This window comes from Jaculus jaculus, chromosome 6 (genome assembly GCF_020740685.1).
Source record: "Jaculus jaculus isolate mJacJac1 chromosome 6, mJacJac1.mat.Y.cur, whole genome shotgun sequence".
NCBI lineage: Eukaryota > Metazoa > Chordata > Mammalia > Rodentia > Dipodidae > Jaculus > Jaculus jaculus.
Genome location: NC_059107.1, coordinates 2,949,516 through 2,969,651, shown reverse-complemented (window position 1 = coordinate 2,969,651; position 20,136 = coordinate 2,949,516). Strand labels below are relative to the sequence as shown.

Genomic DNA, 20,136 nt, shown 5'->3' with positions numbered 1-20,136 from the left:
TCTCACTCTCTCCCAGGCTGATGTGGAATTCACTATGTAGTCTCAGGGTAGCCTCGAACTCACGGCGATCCTCCTACCTCTGCCTCCCGAGTGCTGGGATTAAAGGCGTGCGTCGCCATGCCCCCATTTCTCCTAAAGGTTTTACAACTTCCCTCCATCTGTGGATTAAGCATTCAAACAAGCCTATGGAGGTCATTTTAAATTCAGCCGGCCACACTGGCTAAACAGAACTTTCCACTCCAAACTGGTTTTGAGTTTGGCTCTGTCCCCTGTGGTGCTCATAATTTCTTGTCAGACCCAAAGTTCCAAGAAGCAGCAAGCTCTGAACCAGCCCAGAACAACCCCAAATCGTGCCCCAAGTGCACGCAGGGCTGTGACATAGGCACGCTGTGGGTGTGAGGGAAGGATGGAGAGTGAAGGAGGGGCGGCAGGAGCGGACAGACACATAGCCCCTCTCTGCTCCCAGACAAAGGGTTTGTGCTTTTACCCCTCCCCACCCTGGATCATCACAGCTGAGGGCCCAGGGCCTCACGGCCCCCCACCCCCGGTGGACATGGATATCACTCGGCCCACCCGCCCTCTGCCGCCTCTTAGGCTTCCATTTCTGGGAAAGTGCCTTCCCCACGTCAGTGGTGAATGACAGCCTTCCTAGTTGCAGACTGTGTCCAACTAATTTATGACCTAGGGGCACAGCAACAGAAGGTGGGCCCAGGGGTACCTTAGCAAGTTTACCCTGATGCCAGGAGAGAAATTTTTTTGTCAACACTTATATTCTCTTGTACAGTTGTGTTTGAAGGGTTATTGGAAACTGGGGGCATTCCGTGTGGACTGAGCTGGTCTCGAACGCTGTGTGCGTGTTGGGCGTGTGTGTGAGACACTGGTATGCTGGGGGTGTGTGCACCAGCCATTTGTGTTTTGAGTATAGAGGCATGTAGATTGGGTAGGTACCGGCCAAGTGAAGAGGCCATATGTTTGAGCATCTCCAGCCTCAGCTCTGTGGGCCAGGGGCACAGCCAAGCTTTGTGAACACCACGGCCCACTGCTGAGGCCCAGCCTGCTCAGCAAGCTTCTGTGGCCTGTGTTTGGTGCAGGACGGGGGCGGAGCCCGGCGATCTGTGATTGGAGGGAGCCCTCAGTTGCTCACCCACTACTATGACGATGCCCGGACCATGTACCAGGTGTTCCGCCGTGGCCTTAGCATCTCAGGTAAGACGGGCTGTGGGCACGTCAAGGGGCTGTGGCAGGCATTGGGTGGGTATAAAGACGGGTTGCCCGCATGGTGTTAGAGGCACGTGCCCACGTCAGCAGAGGGAAGAAACCAGCCCTGATTTTTCTCTCACCAGTCTGAGAAGCAACTGAGTTGTAGGGTTCCAGTCTGACCACAGATCTGTTTCAGCCCTTAGCACAAGACTATCTGATGCCAGACCTCTGTTGGCAGTCTCTGTGGGGCCCGGAGTTGTCAGGGCACACTGTTTGACATGGCTCTGAACCTTTAGCTCCTGAGATGCCACAGCAGCCCCAGGGTATGAGGCAAAGGGCGATGGTCTGAGAGAAGCCACCTGCCTCTTCTCCGAATGGCCTCGCAGATCCCTTAGATCTTCTATAGAAACTATCATACAGGGCCGGAAAAGATGGCTTAGTGGTGAAGACATTTGCCTGCAAAGCCAAAGGACCCAGATTCGATTCTCCAGGACCTACATAAGCCAGGTGCACAAGGATGCGCATGCGTCTGGAGTTAGTTTGCCATGGCTGAAGGCCCTGGCACAACTATTTTCTCTCTCACTTTCTCTCTCTACCTCTTTATCTCTCTCAAATAAATAAATAAAATATGTTTTTTAAAAAGAAACTATCATACAAGTAATGGTGGGGGCTGGGCACCACATTCCTGGTCCCTGGGGCGAAACCATGCTGCATGCCTCTAGGCACGTCCAGCCTTTTAACATTGCAACTGGACGTTGTTATATACACACTCAAGAGCTGCACAACCACACAAAAATCTCAAAATGTTTTAAGTAAGTTGGACCCCATTCATGGCTATCCTTGGCCATATGAGGCTGGAGGCGAGCCTTGGATCACAGCAAATGAGATACACAGCCAGGGGGGAATTCTTCTGAGCCATGGACACCCACAATGGGGGACGTCCGCCCGCCACCTGGCAGGTGGTGAATCTGCCTATCCTGCTCCCTGGCATAAGTTCTGCTGGTCTCTCTGTAGGAAACGGACCCTGTCTCGGATTCAGGAAGCCTGAACAACCTTACCAGTGGCTTTCCTACCAAGAGGTAAGTGATGGAGGACAGATCCCAGCTCCCTATCGGTAGACATGGCACACCCCCACACACACACCCAAGGGTGGGGGGCGGTATAAGGAGTGCTCTGCTAGGTTTCGGAGGGCCGTTTTGTATTTTTATGGTCTGCCTGCCAAATTCCTGACTTTGGCCAGTCGGGGCTGTCAGCAGGCCGTGGTCATAGCCAGGAAGGCCAGGCCGGCCTGCGGGACAGCGGCTTGCCGAGGGCTCGCCCGTGTCCCGTCACCCTCCGTGTGTGCGCAGGTGGCCAACAGGGCTGAATCTCTGGGCTCAGGACTTCTCCACCACCAGCGTAAAATGTGCACAGACCAGTTCATTGGCGTTTTTGCACAAAACCGGCCAGAGGTGAGCATCTGTCTGACTGGCCTGGGGGGGGGGGTCGAGGCTGAGCATGCATTGCTCCTGCTGCCCCTCCCGCGAGGGCCCAGGACGCGGGACAAGGTAGAGATCTGAAGGCTATTCAGCACCTGCCCTCTCCCTAGCTCGGCCTCACATCAGGAATGGATGCCCAAAGTCTGTCCAAACCATTCCTCGCTCCACCCAGGCAGGAGGAAGGGAAGTCATGACCAAGAGGCCCCCACGGGGCCCTGGGAGTGGGCCAAGGGTGGTTTGGGCATGAAATCCAAGAGTTACAGAATTCTGTCCATCAAGCTGGGTCTGGAGGGTTGTGGGTAAGCAGGCATGACCCGTTAGCCTTAATGCATGCAGTCACCTAGGCCTTAGAGCAGAACTGACATCCTATCTCCTTTCCCCGCACCCCCCCCCCCCACCTTGACCTTGTGTTTTCATAGTGGATCATTGCAGAGCTGGCCTGCTACACGTATTCCATGGTGGTGGTCCCTCTCTATGACACACTGGGCCCTGGGGCCATCCACTACATCATCAAAACAGGTGAGCCACCCCCCCCCCCGCACCCTCCTCCACAGGCAGCCAACGTTCAGCCCCAGCCTGTCAGCGATGCTAAGTGGACGTTCATAAGAGGCACTCTGCTTCTGCCCTGGGAAAGCAGTAGGGGCTTAGCCCAGCGTAGTGGCTCACGCCCGGGATCCCAGCCAACGCTTGGGAGATGGAGACAGGGGAATCAGGAGCCGAAAATCATCCTTGGCTATGAAGCGAGTTGGAGGCCAGCCTTGGCTACGTGAGACCCTGTCTCAAACAAGCAAACAAATACATGACCGGGGGTACATGTTAGTCTCTGACGTGGTCTCCTCAGTCTTAGCTGGCCCCACTCAGGTTTCATTTGAAGGCTCTTTGTCCAGGGCTGTGGTGCCAAGAAGGAGCCTCTCTACCAGCCTCCCAAAGCTAACAACCCTGCAGGGCTCCCCGGAGCTTGGCATCATTGCCAAGGGTAGTAAACATCTCACATAAACCTGGAGAGTCGGGAGCTAAGTCTGAAGCAAAGCAGCATTGGCTCTACCTAGGACCCACAGCACATTCCTTGACACATGATGCATGCCCCCCATAGTCTGCCTTCCACATTTATTTACACACAAGCTGCGACACACACGCCCACGGCCCGTGGTACTGCCGCCCAAAACGTGCACTCAGTCTCAGCCTGCACCCCCACAGCCTGACTACCCCCCTTTGGCACCTGCAGCGGACATCTGCATTGTGATCGTGGATAAACCTCAGAAGGCCATGCTTCTGCTGGGGCACGTGGAGAGGAAGGAGACCCCAGGCCTCAAGCTGATCATCCTCATGGACCCATTCGAGGATGACCTGAAAGAGAGAGGGCAGAAGTGTGGGGTGGAGATCAAGTCCATGCAAGAGGTGGAGGTGAGAATCTACATCCTGGCTGTTTGCGGGGCCATAGCTGGCCAGCCACCAAGTCAGAGCTGCTGGTCACCCAGGCCACTCATGCTCCGGGGTGTATCAATGTCAAGACAGTACAGGCTTTGCAAAGGATCATGATGGGAAGCCCAGAGTTGGAACTCATAGACACCCGCTAAGCCAAAGCTCTGAAATTGTCATCGCTAATGGCCCTGAGCATCAATAGCTGGACGGTGGCGCCAGCCAGAGGCATCCTCCCTGGTAGCTAGTATCAGCCTATGTGTGCCCCAGGACTGTAGATATGAGGGCCAGGAGTCTTTTGTTATTGCTGTTCAGTTTTTCAAGGTAGGATCTCCCTCTAGCCCAGACTGACCTGGAATTCACTATGTAATTTCGGGGTGGCCTCGAACTCACAGCAATCCTCCTACCTCTGCCTCCCGAGTGCTAGGATCAAAGGCATGTGCCACCACGCCCAGCAGTAGTCTAGGAAAGACTTCTTCTTAGTGGACACAGACCCTGAGCAGCCAGCAGAACTGGACATTTTTCTTCACATGGCCACCCCAGAGACAGTTGGTTGGTGGCAGCTTATAGCCTTTAAGGTGATACACAGGGAATCGTGGCCCTCCAGGTTCTGCTCAGTAACAGTTGACCTCTACTATGCCGGGTTGGATGTAGACCCTTGGGCCCTCCGGTTCTCCTCCTGCCTCCTTGCAGGCTCTTCGCCACACCTGTGATACCTGTGCAGTTATGACTTGAACCACACCTCCGCTGGCGGCGCCTCCCAGCATGCCCCTCCCCCACAAGCACCAAATACTCATCTAGAAACCTAGATCAGCCAGTCACTGTCTCGGGCGTGTCACCCAACGTGTCCAAAATCCAGAGCCGTGTACACAGTGCCTGCCTTCTCCCTGGGCCTCGGGGTCCCTGTCAGTGGTGTATTGGGTTGGCCCGATATCTCGGCACCCTCCTCCTCTCCCAAGAGCCTCAGGCTCAACGTCTGTTTCTGGAGGGGTCACCCGAGTGTCACCCACTACCACAGCCCACATCTGGGCAGGGATCTTTAACTCTGGGCTTGACGCAAAAGCAACACTTACTGTGCTGAGTTCATTTGGCTTTTGTTGTTGCTGTTGTTTTAAATTGATGAGAACTTCTGAGCATTTTAAAACAGTATTTTCTTCTTTCAGGACTATGGCCGAGAAAATCACCATGCCCCTGTGGTAAGCTGACCTCCTGGCAGGCCTGGGTCAAACAGGATGGTGGGCAGGACCTGCCCTCCGAAAGCGCCTCGCTGTGCACAGGGCTCAATAGAGAGGCCAGATGAACACCGCCATGTTAAAAAGCAATTCCTGCGCGCAGCTCAGAAACACCCACTCAGCCTCCAAGGACTGCTGTGGCCCCAGAGCCCAGGGAGAGGCTGGGAGCAGGAGTGAGATGTGGAGAGTGAGACAGTGGCAGCCAGTCCTGGCCACTCTGGTAGCTTACTCATGGGGAAGTGATTTTTCTCCCTTCAGTGTTGGAAACTCCCCACGGTATGGGAGGAGCAGAGGGTGCCTGAGAACCAGAAGTGGGCCCCTGCCCAGTGGCCCTGTGCTGGCTGCTGGCTGCTGTCTATGTTTCCTGGGGCCATCCTCGTGGTCCCACCTGGGTCGCAGGGAGGGTGGCTGCCTCCTGAGCTGGACCATGAGGAAAAGGGTCCGAGTTTCTCACAAGGCCTCTGGTCTCCAGGCCTCTACCCAGCTCAGCCCTTCCTACCCCTTTCACCACCCAAAGTGAGCAGATCACAGGCCTGCCTCCCAGGACCCTTTGGGGTACACTGCATGTTCAGCCACATTCCCTCACCCCCCACCCCTACACCAGGCTCAGCCTTAGAACACGGCTCCCCGATCCTTTGGCAGGCCGTCTCCCCCACTTCAGTGCTCGAGCCTGGACCGGTGCCCTCTCAGAACATGCATTCTGTTCACCTGGAGGAACATTACCGGCCCATCTTTCTCAACTCACACGCCACCCACCTCCTTTGAGAAGCCGTCTTTTGTGTACGTGTGGACCTGGTGGCTTTTCCTAGTGAGCCCAGGACCACAGGCCCAGTGCCATGGCCTGAGGCAGAATTGTGCTCCACTTTAGAGCCCCATGTGTCCTCCCAAGACTAAGCACAGACACCTGAGAAGGGGGAGAAGAAGCCGGGCGTGGTGGCGCACGCCTTTAATCCCAGCCCTTGGGAGGCAGAGGTAGGAGGATCACTGTGAGTTCGAGGCCACCCCGAGACTACATAGTGAATTCCAGGTCAGCCTGGGCTAGAGTGAGACCCTACCTCGAAAAACCAAAAAAGAAAGATAGAACGGGGAGAAGAGAGGGCAGTTAGCCACACCCACTAGAAAGGTCAGGCAGTTGGTAGAGGTGCGCATATGACCTCTGCAGTCCAACCTCATCTAGAATGCTTGTCTCAGGCAGGGGACTAGGTATGAGGTTGGTGGGACACATCTGCACCCATGCACTGCACTTCTTTTTTTCCCCTTTCCCATGAGATCACTTACCCACATTTCATATATATGTGTGTATATATATATAATTTTATTTATTTGTTAAAGAGAGACAGAGACAGGGAAAGACTTGCCCATATTTCTGATGCACACAGGGTCCCAGCACATACCCGTACCCACATCACCCATTATGACATACACACGGGACCAGACAGTGGAGGGAGCCAGGCCTCTTGGGTCCCCGTGGGTCACACTGTGTCTCCCTAATTCACACCTTCTACCCCCTCCCCCACAGCCGCCACGGCCTGAGGACCTCTCCATTGTGTGTTTCACAAGTGGCACAACAGGTAAGCAGAGACACCCAGATGACCAGTCGTGCCACTGCATGCTTCCCTGGCACCCTGAAAAGAGACCCCAGGAGTCTCTGGTGCCCACCAGGGCCTTGGCACTTCCCAGTGAGGGCCTGGGCAAGATGGACATGCGTTGAGGTAGGGACTTTGTCCACAAGGGTCATTATCTTCTGGGAAACAGCTCCCACCTCTGCTTCCTGCCCGTGCCCGGCCTCTGTGTCAAGGAAGGAGTGTGGCCTTGGAGTCCCATCTCTGCCACTTGCTAGAGCACTGCAGACCAGTAAGCCAGTTACTTAACTCCCCAGCCATGTTGTCCCCAACTCCTCATCTGGGAGGAGACTGGTTAAAGGTACCAAGCACGAGATGGCGGCTGGAGACTGCAGGACTGTCGGAAAGAGGATACAAGCAGAAAGTCATGGTCCGGGCCTAGCGGTGTCCGAAGACCATCTGTGAGCAACGGCAGGAACGTCCAGAAGGGCTTCCTGGAGGAGGCAGCATGCACATGAAGCCCGAGGCATGCAGGCCAGCCCTCCACAGTCTGCAGAGCTTCGGCGACCCTCTCACAGTCTGTGAGGCAAACAGACCTGATACTGAGCCCGCTCCACTGGAGTGTCACCAGCAAGTGACAGCCCCAGGACTGTGCCGTGCTTTCTGAACTCTCTTCCCCTGCAGTCATTCCATCTCACCAGCTGACCTGGGAAGTCTCTTGCTTTACTCTGAAGGGGTGAGATCTTTCCAGATTTCCTCTCTTGACCACGGCTTGGCCAGCCTGAGGGTAACTCTCAGCATGTCCTGGGAGTCCCCGCACCTGCCACAGAAGCAGCCTGCAAGGCATGTGGGATTCCCCTGACCCAGCCCTGTAATCCGTATTAACCATCTTACGGGGTTGTGAGGTACTTCTCTTTACCAACTGAAGGTGAATTCCTGCTGCCAGCTTAAGTGATTTGCAGACTCAATGTATTCTGATGAAGCCTCTCAGAAAAGTAATACAGCCTCCGTCGCCAGAGCCAACCTAGAATTCAAAAATGCCATTCAGTATTACATTATTTATTTATTTAGTACTTTTTATTTTTCTCCATTTATTTATTGAGAGAGGGAAAGAGGCAGAGAGAGAGAAAGAGAATGGGCACACCAGGGCTTCCAGCCACTGCAAACAAACTCCAGAGGCATGCGCCATCTTGTGCATCTGGCTTATGTGGGTCCCAGGGAATCGAACCAAGATCTTGTGGTTTTGCAGGCAAATACCTTAACCACTAAATCATCTGCAGCCCCCTTCTTTTTAAAATTTTTTTTAAATTTTTATTTATTTGAGAGTGACAGACACAGAAAGAAAGACAGATATAGGGAGAGAGAGAATGGGCGCGCCAGGGCTTCCAGTCTCTGCAAACGAACTCCAGACGTGTGCGCCCCGTTGTGCATCTGGCTAACGTGGGACCTGGGGAACCGAGCCTCGAACCGGGGTCCTTAGGCTTCACAGGCAAGCGCTTAACCGCTAAGCCATCTCTCCAGCCCTTTAAATATTTTTTATTTATTTGTAAACAAAGAGAGACAGTGAGAGACCAAGAGAGAATAGGTGTGCCAGGGCCTCTGGCTGTCGCAAATGAATTCCAAACGCATGCACCACTTTGTGAATCTGGCTTGATGTGAGTAGTGGAGAATCGAACCCCAGTTGTTAGGCTGTGCAGTTAAGCACCTAACCACTGGGCAATCTCTCCAGCCTCATTACATTGTTGTTGTTGTTTTTGTCAGTTTTGTTTTATTAAATGTTTTATTTTTATTTATTTATTTGAGAGAGAGAAAAAGAGTTGGGGAGGATGGGCACACCAGGGCCTCTAGCTGCTGCAAATGAACTCCAGATGCATGCACCACCTTGTACATCTGGCTTATGGGTCCTGGGGAATTGAACCTGGGTCCTTTGGCTTTACAGGCAAGTACCTTAACCGCTAAGCCATCCCTCCAGCCCTAATGGTTTTAATGGAGCTTCCCAGTGTGTTTTTGTCATTGAGTTTTACAACATGAATACTTGGGAAGTAGGTCATGGCTGTGGCTTCTGGCATTGGACTTTTCTCTTCCAAGAGTGACTTCAAGTTCCTAACGGATCACTTGGTCACTGGTGCTACCCCTTATCTGGAAAAGTACATAACGATGCTGAAATGAGAGAGCAGATGCCACTTCCAGCGCCTTCCAGGCTGTGGAGTCACAGTTGAAAGCCAAGTGGAGGAACGGAGTGCACAGGGCCTGGAAAATGCATCATGATTCCACGTCTCTTATGGGCTTCCTGCTCCAAAGCGGTGGCTAGCGACGGGCGGAGCTGGGACAAAGGACAGGCTTTGGCCTCCCGTCACCCCACTGGGCCACACACACGGATTTCCTTGGCATCAGCCTCCGCCTGTGCCGTGCCTTGTGCATTCATCCTCTTGTCAGCACGTCAGCCACACTTGTCCTGAGCGTCACCTTCCAGCCACAGCTTCCCTTGCCTGTTGAGCCTCCAGCTCCTCAAAGGCCACATTGTCCTTCCAGAGGAGAAAGATGGAAAATATCATCGGATCCTGACATTTAGCCCTGGGTTCTGAAGGAATCACTCCAGGAAGAGTTCTTTGTAGCGAGTGGTGGAAGCCTCTAAGGAAATTTCCTAAGATTAACCCAGTGCTTTAGAGCTCAGAGTTAAGCCAGAGAACAGAATCTGTCAGCATTGTCTGCAGCCAAGTTGTCACAAACACACCTGCTGGGCTCCTGTTACGTCTCAGCACTTGCTCTGAGCAGCTCTGGAACTATGGGATGCCCCTTGGGCATCTTGCCCTGAGCAGTGGATGAAGGCACTCATGCTCTGAGTGAAAGGTGGGCACCGGATCTCACACAGCTGGGACGCTGAAGATCCGGCGGCACCCTCTCGCTGACAACGCACCAGCAAATAAACAAAAAATAAATAAAACCAGGAAGTCCTACAGCTTGATTCTGCAAAGTAGATTGCCTGTGTGTGTCTAGTGAGCCACTGGAGGATATTCTGTGACCCGCTGCTGGAGGTACAGGCTCCTCCTGTATGCAGCCTCACCTCGCTCCTCTCGCCTGGACCTCGTGGTCCACTTCCAGCCTCTGTGGTCAGCACTCACTTCCCTTCACCCTTTAAGACCACACGCAGAGAGACGACGAGGGAACAAGCGGCACACTTCAGGGAATTTATAAAAGGGCATTCGTATTGTATCTCCAAGAAAACTGGCGTTTCTAAACCACATGCACCTTTTACATCGTGCTGGAGGAGAAAGGGGCTTTCTGGTCAGCAGAACTGAGTCACCACTGCCATTGTCAGGGTGTGAGCCCAAGTTGAGGAGACTGTGGGGGTTTTCCACTAATGAAAACAGCTTTCTCTGGGGTTCGCAGACCTTCCACCGTGAGCTTACGCTAGGTGTGAGTGAGTGTATCACAGAGCGGAAGCAGTGTGCGGCGGCCCTGCTCTGTGACCCTGCCCTTTTGTACCTGCTCTCCGGGGGTGGTCCCCCAGAAAGCTTTAGCACCCGAGAAGTCATGAGCGAAAATGGCCAGTTGGCATCCAGAATACTTTGTAGGCCCCCGAGACTGTAGGATTTGTAGCTTAAGGGGCAGAGCAGGAAAATGCCTTACGATGGGCTTGGCTTGCAGAAGGACAGGCGTAAGGTAGACCCTGTGTTTCTTTGTTTTCAAAAGGAAGACATTTTAATGGCTACCTACTGGGAAAAAAAATATATCATGTTTCAACCTCCTGTGTCTCCCCACCGTCACCCCCTCGCCCCTGTGGTTGTCGCTGTAAGTAGAAGTACCAAGTGTCAAACTAGGGCTACTCCAGACCTCCCCTCCCAGGGGGCGTGGCTGCTTCCCCTCCTCCTCCCCCTCTGCTCCTTCTCCTCTCACTTCCCTGGTGGGGGATCCTGTCGTCTCCCACCAGGACTGCAGCGGGGATGGAGAACAAGGACGTGGGATGGGAAAGTTGGGAGATGGTTTGGGGTAAATGTCTAAAACTTACGCTTTCTCTGGCGAATGCTGTTCTGAGCTCCCCTGGTATAGACAGCCCTTTCCTGGGTGCCTGCTCCCTCCTCCCCGATAGCACATGACTGCCTACCCCATAGCGGTGGGTGTAGTAGGCACTTTCCTTGTCTCTGTGATGAGCTAGCTGACAAAAGCAATTTAAGGAAGGATTTATTTTTGACTCACGGCCGGGATACAGGCCGTCATGGTAGCAAAGCATGGTGGGCAGAGCATGGGAAGCCGGCTCCCATCGTAACCTGTCCGCGGCCAGGCAGCAGAGAGAGATGCTGGACCCCTCCTTGTTACTCAGTCGGGGACCCTGGCCCATGGGGTAGCGCTACCCACACTCAGGGTGGGCTTCCCTCCTCAGTCAGACTTGCTTGAGAAGGGCCAAAGGTTTGTTTCCATGGAGATTCTAAATCTCATCAAGTTCACGACCAAGATTAACCATCACATTGGGGGGTCTTTTCCCCTGGCAGAATGACCTTGTGAACAGAGTCTTTCTAACATGCCATATCCCCACCTCAGACTGACAGTCATAACGCAGACTGTCCCCCTGCAATCACTGGCTGCTGCTTTGTCCGCAGACTCACTAGGGGCAGGGAACACATGTGGTACCCTCAGTGATCCTAGTGCAGTCCCAGCGAGTGCCCACCTTACGTGGGCTGTAGGACTTTGTACTCCTTACAAACTCTCCTTCTGTTATATTGAGGCAAAATTCACATAGGCTAAAACTAACCTTTTTGTTTGCTTATCTGTTTTTAGACAGTCCCACTCCATAACTCAGGCTGGCCTCTAACTCATTCTAATAGCCTAGGTTGGCCTTGAAATCACAGCAATTCTCCTGCCTCAGTCTTTGCTATACTAGGATTACAAGTTCCAATTAAGCTTTTAAAAATTTGTTTTAATTTATTTTTGTTTATTTATAGAGAGGGGGAGAGAAACAGAGAGTGAGAATGGGTGCAGCAGGGCCTCTAGCCACTGCAAATGAATTCCAGATGCATGCGCCACCATGTGCATCTGGCTTACATGGGACCTGGAGAACTGAACCTGGGTCCTTAAGCTTCGCAGGAATGTGCCTTAACCACGAAGCCATCTCTCCACCCTAACCTTTAAAAAATTTTTGTTTGTTGGTTATTTTGAGGCAGGGTCTCTCTCTAGCCCAGGCTCCCCTGGAACTCACTGTGTAGCCCCAGGCTGGTCTTCAATTCATGGCAGCCCTCCTACCTCAGCCTCCTAAATTATGGGATTAAAGGTGTGCACCACCTTACCTGGCTTTCAAAATAGTTTCAAAAATGTATTTATTGTTTTCATATGTATGTGTATATTAATGGCAACATCAGGGTCTCCTGTTGCTGCAAACAAACTCCAGACACATGTACCACTTTGGGTACAAAGTTATATGGCTGATTAATTGAACCCAGGCCAGTAGGCTTTACAAGCAAGCACCTCTAGTCACTGAGCAATCTCCACAGACCCTAATGAACCATTTTAGAGAAAGCAATTCAACGTGATTTCGTACTCGGCTCTTTCAGTACTCCTTTTACATATGTAAAGTTGATATTTTGGTTTAATAATTCTTGAGTAAGTTCTGCGTGTGGTCTGGTCTCTCACAGTTGGAGTTTCACAGCTATTATTTCTGTTGCCCCAGCAGAAATTTTGTTGCTGATGTTTTTTCGAGGTAGAATCTCGCTGTAGCTCAGGCTGACCTGGAATTCGCTCTGCAGTCTCAGGGTGGCCTTGAACTCACTGTGATCCTCCTACCTCCACCTCCCAAGTGCTGGGATTAAAGACATGCTCCACCACACCAGGCCCCAACAGAAGCATAAAATTTGACTTTTTTTTTTTTTTTTTTGCATGGGTTACATCCCTAGTAGCCATCATAGCAGCCCTCTGAGATGAGCAGTGTGGCCCCGGTCTTATAGGTAAGGACACCATGTCCTGCTGACGTACCGGCAGGGCTTGGGCCCTGCCCAACTTGGCCACAGCAGGACCAGAGTTGTGTCCATTTCATGTGAAGTGATGGCCTTGCTGGCCTCCTTCTCTAGCCTCCTGTGTGAGTCTTCACCTGCCTCTGTTCCTTAAGTCATCCTATGAGCCTGGCTTCTTCCAAGGCCATCTGCGTCCCATCAGTGTGGATGACCCAGCAGGAGGAGCTGCCCCAGGGTGGCCCTCCAGCCTGGCCTGAGCCTGGAGCCTGTCTGGACACCAGACCCAGAGTCCTCTGCCGGCAGACAGGCCTTCTCAGCCTGACAGCGCAGCCCACAGCAGTGGGTGAGTGCAGGGAGACCATTTTCCCTGAGGGGGGACAGAGGACAGAAGAGGACTGCAAGCTCTTCCCTCGGGTCCCGAGGAACCGCAGAGATGCAGCCAGGCCACCCGCCTTCTGGCTCCCACGAGCCTTGCACTGAGCTCCGAGGGTCTGACTGTGGACGTCCCTGGAGCAGAGGCCGCCCGCTTGGAACTCCGGAGGTGGCTCAAGGCAGAGGCCAGAGGCTCGGCTCAGGCACTGCTCGCAGGGAGTTCCTAGGGGCTCCCGCTCCCCACTAATGCCTCTTCTTGCCTTCTGTTTTCAGGGAACCCCAAGGGCGCGATGCTCACCCATGGGAACGTGGTGGCTGATTTCTCGGGCTTTCTGAAAGTGACAGAGGTGAATAAAGTGAACTTTCTATGCAGGTGTCTCTCAGGACAAATCTCAAGCCTTAGAGAGTGTTCTGTTGTTTATTTTAGGTTTGTTTTTTGTTTTTTTTTTTTTCTGATATAATCTGGGCTGCTAGTTAGAGGTAGGTGTTTGTGTTATCAGTAGACCAATCCTACCTTCACCAAACAGTGTTTCTTGTTTGGTTGGATGATTTTGGATTTTTGTTTGTTTTGTTTTGTTTTTGAGATAGTGTCTCACCCGGTAGCGCAGGCTGACCTCGAACCCCCAATCCTCTTGCCTCAGCCTCGCAGTGCTGAGATTTAGATGTGTTTCATTACACCAGCTTTTAACTCCACACATTGCAGTGACTGGGCAGGAGAAAAACTGAGCTGTTTTTGAAAAGCACTAAGAGCCCAGGACAACAGCAAGCCAAGAAGCGTGGAAACCTGTTTTTTGTTCTTGACTTCAAACTTTGAACTTCCGGTGCTCTTGTGTGGGCCTTTACTTAGGAAGTAAGCCTTAATGACTTGTTTTTTTTTTAAGCAGACCAGGGTTTAATCCAGTCATTTTGTGTTTAAGGACTACTAGAGTCTGAGAAACAGCGGCAACTGCTAATTTGTAAGGCTGAGCTAACAGGTAAATGTAAAGGCAAAAAGCTTGATCCCTGGGTCTGACAAAAGCATGTTAGTGTTTATTAACGGCTGAGAAAGGAGGGCCTGTCTGGGGAGTGGTGAGTATGTTCTGTGGGTTCCTTCAGGAGACAGGAAGCCACACTCTCTCTCCACCCAAGAGACAGTCTCTCTCCACATGCATGCTGCGTAACCCAGTGGGGCGTCTGCCCCAGACACTTAGCCGCTTTGAAGGAAAGCTATGAGAGGTGGCTAGTGGCTGAACCCACTTGAGGAGCCAGGAGCCAGGGTCCCAGGGTTCATTCAAATGACAGTCAAAAGCGTTAAGGTCCTCTGTCGCAAGACAGAGAGCAGGCAGGTCCCACAACGGAGAGGCTCTTTGTGCACACTCCTGTCCCTAGCGTCAGTCCTAGCTTGATGACATGGGCTGGGGTCCCTCCTGCGCTTCTCCATCTGAGGCCCCCTGGGTCCCCAGCTGTGGCTCAGCAGAGAGGTCAGGTCTAGCCATCTACTGGGGACTTGGTCTGACCTCTTCCTTTGTCCCAGGCCCATGGCCCAGCTGCCATTGGCACAGACGTGGGGTTCTCTGGGCCCCTTGGTCTGGAAGAAGGACTAGAGAACACACGGATAAGTCACGACCCTCTGGGCCTGCCCTGGAGGGCTGGGGAGACGGGGGCAATGTCACAGGAAGAGGGAAGGGAGAGAGCCAGGCTGGCACCAACCAGCCGCCAGCGAGGCCCAGGCCGTCCTGCGAGGAGACTTCCGTGCGGAGGGGGCTCCGCTGGTTTACATGTGCTTTATGTGCCTCTTTGCTTCTGCAGATAACCCACACCCACTGGCGCCGCGACCTAACACTCCGCTTCCTATGCGCCCCTCTCTCCCTCTCTCTCTTCTCCGCCCTCCTCCCTCTCCCCTCTCATCACTTCTTTTTCACTCATGTCCTCTCTCTGTCCTTGCCCCTCTTCCCCTCCCCCTCTTCCTGCTCGCCCCTCCAGGACCATTTTTCTCTTTATTGTTTTACGACTCTCTTGTTGTCTTCCTGTCAGTGTTTCTTTCCTTTCTGTCCCCCATGCCCGTCACCTGCAGAAAGTGATCTTTCCGAGACAGGACGATGTGCTCATCTCCTTCCTGCCTCTGGCTCACATGTTTGAGAGAGTGATCCAGGTAAGCCGCCCGCCTGACTGGCACCTGCTGGGCTCCCTGTGCTTTCTTGCAGAGCCAGTGGGCGCCCACGTGTGCGGATGTGCACTTTTCCTATTTGCCTCTAGCACACATGTTTGAGCGAATGGTGCAGGTAAGGCCCTGGCATCGGGGAGGCGCGATACCCGTGCCTAGAAACCCCACAATTCTAGCAGACTTATCACTTTGTCACTGGTACGCTGTCCTCAAAAGGCGGCACTGAGGAACTTGGCCAGTCTCCCTGTCCCTCCTGGGAGCGTCCCTGACCTGTCTTGTCTAGCTCACAGACCTACCTCAGCTGGGAAGGACCCTGGCTGGAGGCATCTGGCCCCGAGAGCATCCCAGCTTTACAGAGTGCTTTCCCTCCCGGGCTCTGTGCAGAACTACTCCACAGATAGCCAACACTCCCCACTTAGCAACTCCATGACTCACAGACTCCTGAAAAGGAGAAGAGACAGCCGAGACATTACCGTCCCGCCTCCTCTGAAATGAAGTTAGGCTGGCCCTGAGGCAGGCCTCCTGGGGGTGCAGAAGAGTTGGGGAAGGGACTCCCCACCGCCCCCCCCCCCCCCGGTAGTGACAGTAGAGACCACAAAGTGTCTGTGTGTGTCACTCAAGGGACAAGTCTGCATAAACTGCACGGTCCATTTTTGCCCCGAGGGGAGAGCTGGTGTCTTACGGCTTACTTTCCAACTCTCTGGGCCTGGGTTAGAATGCCAGCTCTTACCGTCAACTACTTTTGTGACCCTGGGCAAGTCGCTGTACTTCTCTGAATTTGCATCCTTGGCCTGCACATGTGGGTGTTAGAAATACTCCCTGCCCTGCGAGGTTGCCCTGGAGCATGTCTAAGGTGCCCGTGTGCCCCTGACCCTGTAGAAATCAGCCAGGCTGCTCTGGCCTCCTACCAGCTTCAGTAGCCAGGATGAGGGTGTATCGTTCCACAGTTGCAGCTCTGTCTCCGAGAAAACCCACAGTTTCTCTAGGTCCCGGAGCTGACCCACTAACAAAAGTGTAGCACATCTCTCAGAGACCTGAGTTCCCGGGGAGGCTGAGGCTGAGGTCCAGGGTGCAGAGGAGGTGTGAGGAGGCAGGAACTAGTGAGAATGGCAGCTCACGCATCTCCCAAAACCTCAGAACTCCACTGTCTTCAGCTTTCTCCCCAGTGCCTCCCTGGGACTTTGTGGGAAGGTTTTGGGTGGGATAGGGACTCAACTGTACTTTCCTCGGTTCTCATGGTGGCTGCCAGAGCTAGGGTGGGGGCCTGGGGTGCCATGGAGGGCAGAACTCTGAATAGCTCTGGCCTGCAGCCAGGAGCGGCCACCCCAAGTGACTCCGACTTTCCCCATCTCTCCTTCCAGTCTGTGGTCTACTGCCATGGAGGGCGCGTGGGCTTCTTCCAGGGAGACATCCGCCTCCTCTCAGATGACATGAAGGCTCTCCGCCCCACCATCTTCCCCGTGGTCCCACGACTGCTGAACCGGATGTATGACAAGGTGAGCCCCTGTTGGGAAAGCTGCTTCTGCTGCTGTGGACAGAACCTAGAGAGCCAGGCAGGCTGTCCACACCTTTACCCTAGGCCTAGGAAGTCGCCTCCTTTTTTGTGTCCCCCAAATCTTATCTCTCTTCCTTCCTCTGTTTGTCTTTTTTCTTTTCTGTTTGTTTGTTTTTGTTTTTTTTTTTACTTTTTTTTTTTTTTTACCTAGTATGCAAAACTCTATCTAGTCTGGGAAACTATTTTTCTTTCTGAAACTTACACCTCCAAACATGCCTGGAACTTTGATAGTGTGAACCTCCCAGTTTGATGTCACATATTCAGTGACCTCTCGCGTGGGTACGGCGGAGGATGGCTCTTCTGCAGGCTGGTGTCCCTCCGTTTGGAGGGACATGCCTCGAAGTGAGACGCTCGGGTCCTGAGCGTCGTCTCCAACTTGGGCTCCTCAGATCTTCTACCAGGCAGACACTTCACTCAAGCGATGGCTCCTGGAGTTTGCGGCCAGGCGCAAGCAGGCCGAGGTGCGGAGTGGAATCATCAGGAATGACAGCGTCTGGGATGAGCTCTTCTTCAATAAGATCCAGGTGAAGGGCAGACTGGGGAGAGGGCTCGGTAAGCGAAGCACGCCCCGTGCAAGCACAGAGACCTGGGTTTGTATCTCAAGTGCTCACCTAAAGCCCCTAGAGATGGGAGGATTCCTGGGCAGCTAGTCAAGCCAAATTGCTGAGCTCTGGGTTCCGTGAGAAACCTAGTCCAAAAAACAAAAAATAAAACAAGGTGGGAGCAATGGAAAAGACACCCACTGTCAACCTCTGGCCTATACATGCATGCATATACATACACGTGTACCACTATTCTAGAGACTTCTATTTATTTTGTCCAGTGGCTGACGTTATTGGTGAACTAAAGAAGTCCATCCCAGCGGCCAGTGATTTTCATGGAATAATAATTCTTTGCTTGTATTATTAATGCTTAAGCTGCAATTGGAATTTCAAAGTAGTAATTTTTTTCTTAATGTTTGGAGCTGTGCTATATTTGCCAAGAGACCACCTGAGAGGAGGACGTGTGCGGCTGTGGAGGTGGCTCAGCAGCCTGCCAGCCTGGGTTCCGTTCCCCAGCCACCCACCTGAAGCTGGACGGGCTTTGGGCAGTGCCAACAGACCCTGGCAGATGCACACACCAGTAAACACACACACACACACACACACACACACACACACACACACACACACATAATTTTAGAAAGAAATGAAGATCTTCTAAAATATAGGTCCCTTGACCTCCACAGGCATCAGGGTCTCTTTTTCTCTGGGTAGTCAGGTCATTCCTCAACTAAATGTTCGTAGGGCCTGAAGACTCTTCTCTTCCCTGAAATCCTGGCCACAGTGGCTGCGGGACCAGGTTCTACCCAGATGATGGCCAGCAATTTTCTTTTCCTTTATGGTATCCAGTCCCTTCAGCCTCTCCTAAACAAGGCCAATCCGGAATTACCTCCTTTCTACATCTCTACTTTCCAATGTTCTGTATTGCCCAAGGAATCTGCGGTTCATTAGTAGCATCACTCTTTTTTTTCTTGCTACCTTATTTTTAGCTATGAAAATTAATATTTAAACTCTCTTGGCTCAACTTACAGAAACAAATGTTCCAACTATCCTTTGTCCTGTGCAGAGCGTAGTAAATAAGGCGCGGTATTGATTTATGCATGAAAAGAAGGCAGTGCTATTAAAATGGAAGTCGGGAAAAATTGTCCTAAGTAATTGTTTTGGAGGCCTGTGAGTGACGGGAGAGTGAGGTCGACTGTTTTAAGGAGGGGAGAACCGGGATTGTAGAATGCCACCCGGACTGACAGCACTTCTCTCAAAAGCATATGTGGATTTGTTGTATCGTGAATTAATTACTTAGAAGGGGCAGGACTTCTCAGCACATGGCCTTCTCTCTGATCAGAGCCCCAGCGTCTGGGGTCCCTTGTTGAATGTTGATCTCGAACGAGCTCCCTGGGGAACCTTGGCAGATTCTTCTCTCTTCCCCCCAGGCCAGTCTCGGAGGGCGCGTGCGGATGATTGTTACTGGAGCAGCCCCTGCATCGCCAGCCGTCCTGGGGTTCCTCCGAGCAGCTCTGGGGTGCCAGGTATTGTCACTCGTGGCCTTCGCTGGAGACAGAGGGATGTGTGTTAGACAGATAGGCTGTTGCCCCCTCTACTGAACTGAGCAAGGGCCTGTAAGACTTTGATTCCAAGGATGAGAAAAGCCCATCACCCCTGGAAGCCAGTGCAGCCTTGGCATATTTTGGGAAACCCAGGTGTATCCACTCTGCGAGATTCCTTCCCCTGGGCCTTTGGACACTTTTGGCAAAGGGATCTGGTGAACTGTTCACGCATCCACGGGGCTCCAGAGAACCTGTTCCATGCGTGTCCTGCTCCTGCACGCTGCAGCTTGTAAAACATCTCCCAGGGAGCACGAGAGAGGGCAAGAGAGAGCCCGTCTGTGTGCTGTTATTTGACCACCCCTGAAATATTAATTCCTTCATTTACCCATCTGATTAATATTTATTAAGTTCCTTCACAAGCAGGGTATTGTAACACAGTTGTGGCAGATAGGTTTCAAGGGAAGTAGGCATGTCTGTTTCACAATTGTGTGTGCTTAAAGTTTCATGCTTTTGAGGCCTTGAGCTCCGGGGATCTGGGCAGGAATATCTTGCAAAGATAAAATGAAACATGTGGTGGATTTAGAAATACTTATCTTTTTTTTTTTTTTTTTTTTTTGGTTTTTCGAGGTTGGGTCTCACTCTAGCCCAGGCTGACCTGGAAGTCTCAGGCTGGCCCCAAACTCACGGCAATCCTCCTACCTCTGCCTCCCGAGTGCTGGGATTAAAGGCGTGCCCCAACACACCCAGCCTGAGAAATACTTATCTGTAATACATAGTATCCAAATGAAAATAAAGCCAATAGCTGGAAATGGGTCAGAAATATTCCTCCCAAACCACACAGCCTCAGCCTCTGCGGCAAAGGCAGCAACGCAGGCTGCTGTATTACGCGTCTCCCATGCTGGGCACCCAGAGCACCAGGCCTCCCGCTGCCCGGACCCTAGAGCCGCAGGCACGGAAGGTGGGTGAGCTGGCTGAAAAGCATGGCCCCCAGAGCCCAGCCTGACTCTGTGTTTGGCTTGAAGGTCTATGAAGGCTACGGCCAAACGGAGTGCACAGCTGGGTGCACCTTCACGACGCCCGGGGACTGGACCTCAGGTAGGCTGAGGAAGGCTCAAGGGTGGGGGCACTGCGATTGAAAAGTGCTGGC

At 52.7% G+C, this 20,136-nt stretch overlaps 1 protein-coding gene across 7 annotated transcripts in view; it reads left to right on the top strand.

Annotated features, from left to right (window-relative positions):
• Acsl6 (acyl-CoA synthetase long chain family member 6) overlaps positions 1–20,136 on the top strand; it is a 66,208-nt gene that overhangs the window by 24,029 nt on the left and 22,043 nt on the right. For 6 of the 7 annotated variants that reach the window (XM_045153086.1, XM_045153085.1, XM_045153088.1 and 3 more), the window contains exons 3-15: positions 1,092–1,206; positions 2,215–2,279; positions 2,550–2,651; positions 3,098–3,197; positions 3,904–4,082; positions 5,261–5,293; positions 6,849–6,900; positions 13,479–13,552; positions 15,259–15,336; positions 16,710–16,844; positions 17,293–17,427; positions 18,876–18,971; positions 20,012–20,084. In XM_045153086.1, the coding sequence (XP_045009021.1) occupies positions 1,092–1,206; positions 2,215–2,279; positions 2,550–2,651; positions 3,098–3,197; positions 3,904–4,082; positions 5,261–5,293; positions 6,849–6,900; positions 13,479–13,552; positions 15,259–15,336; positions 16,710–16,844; positions 17,293–17,427; positions 18,876–18,971; positions 20,012–20,084 (1,237 nt within the window). Of the gene's footprint in view, positions 1–1,091; positions 1,207–2,214; positions 2,280–2,549; positions 2,652–3,097; positions 3,198–3,903; positions 4,083–5,260; positions 5,294–6,848; positions 6,901–13,478; positions 13,553–15,258; positions 15,337–15,388; positions 15,467–16,709; positions 16,845–17,292; positions 17,428–18,875; positions 18,972–20,011; positions 20,085–20,136 lie in introns of all 7 variants that reach the window. The other variant, XM_045153083.1, reaches the window with a different exon arrangement.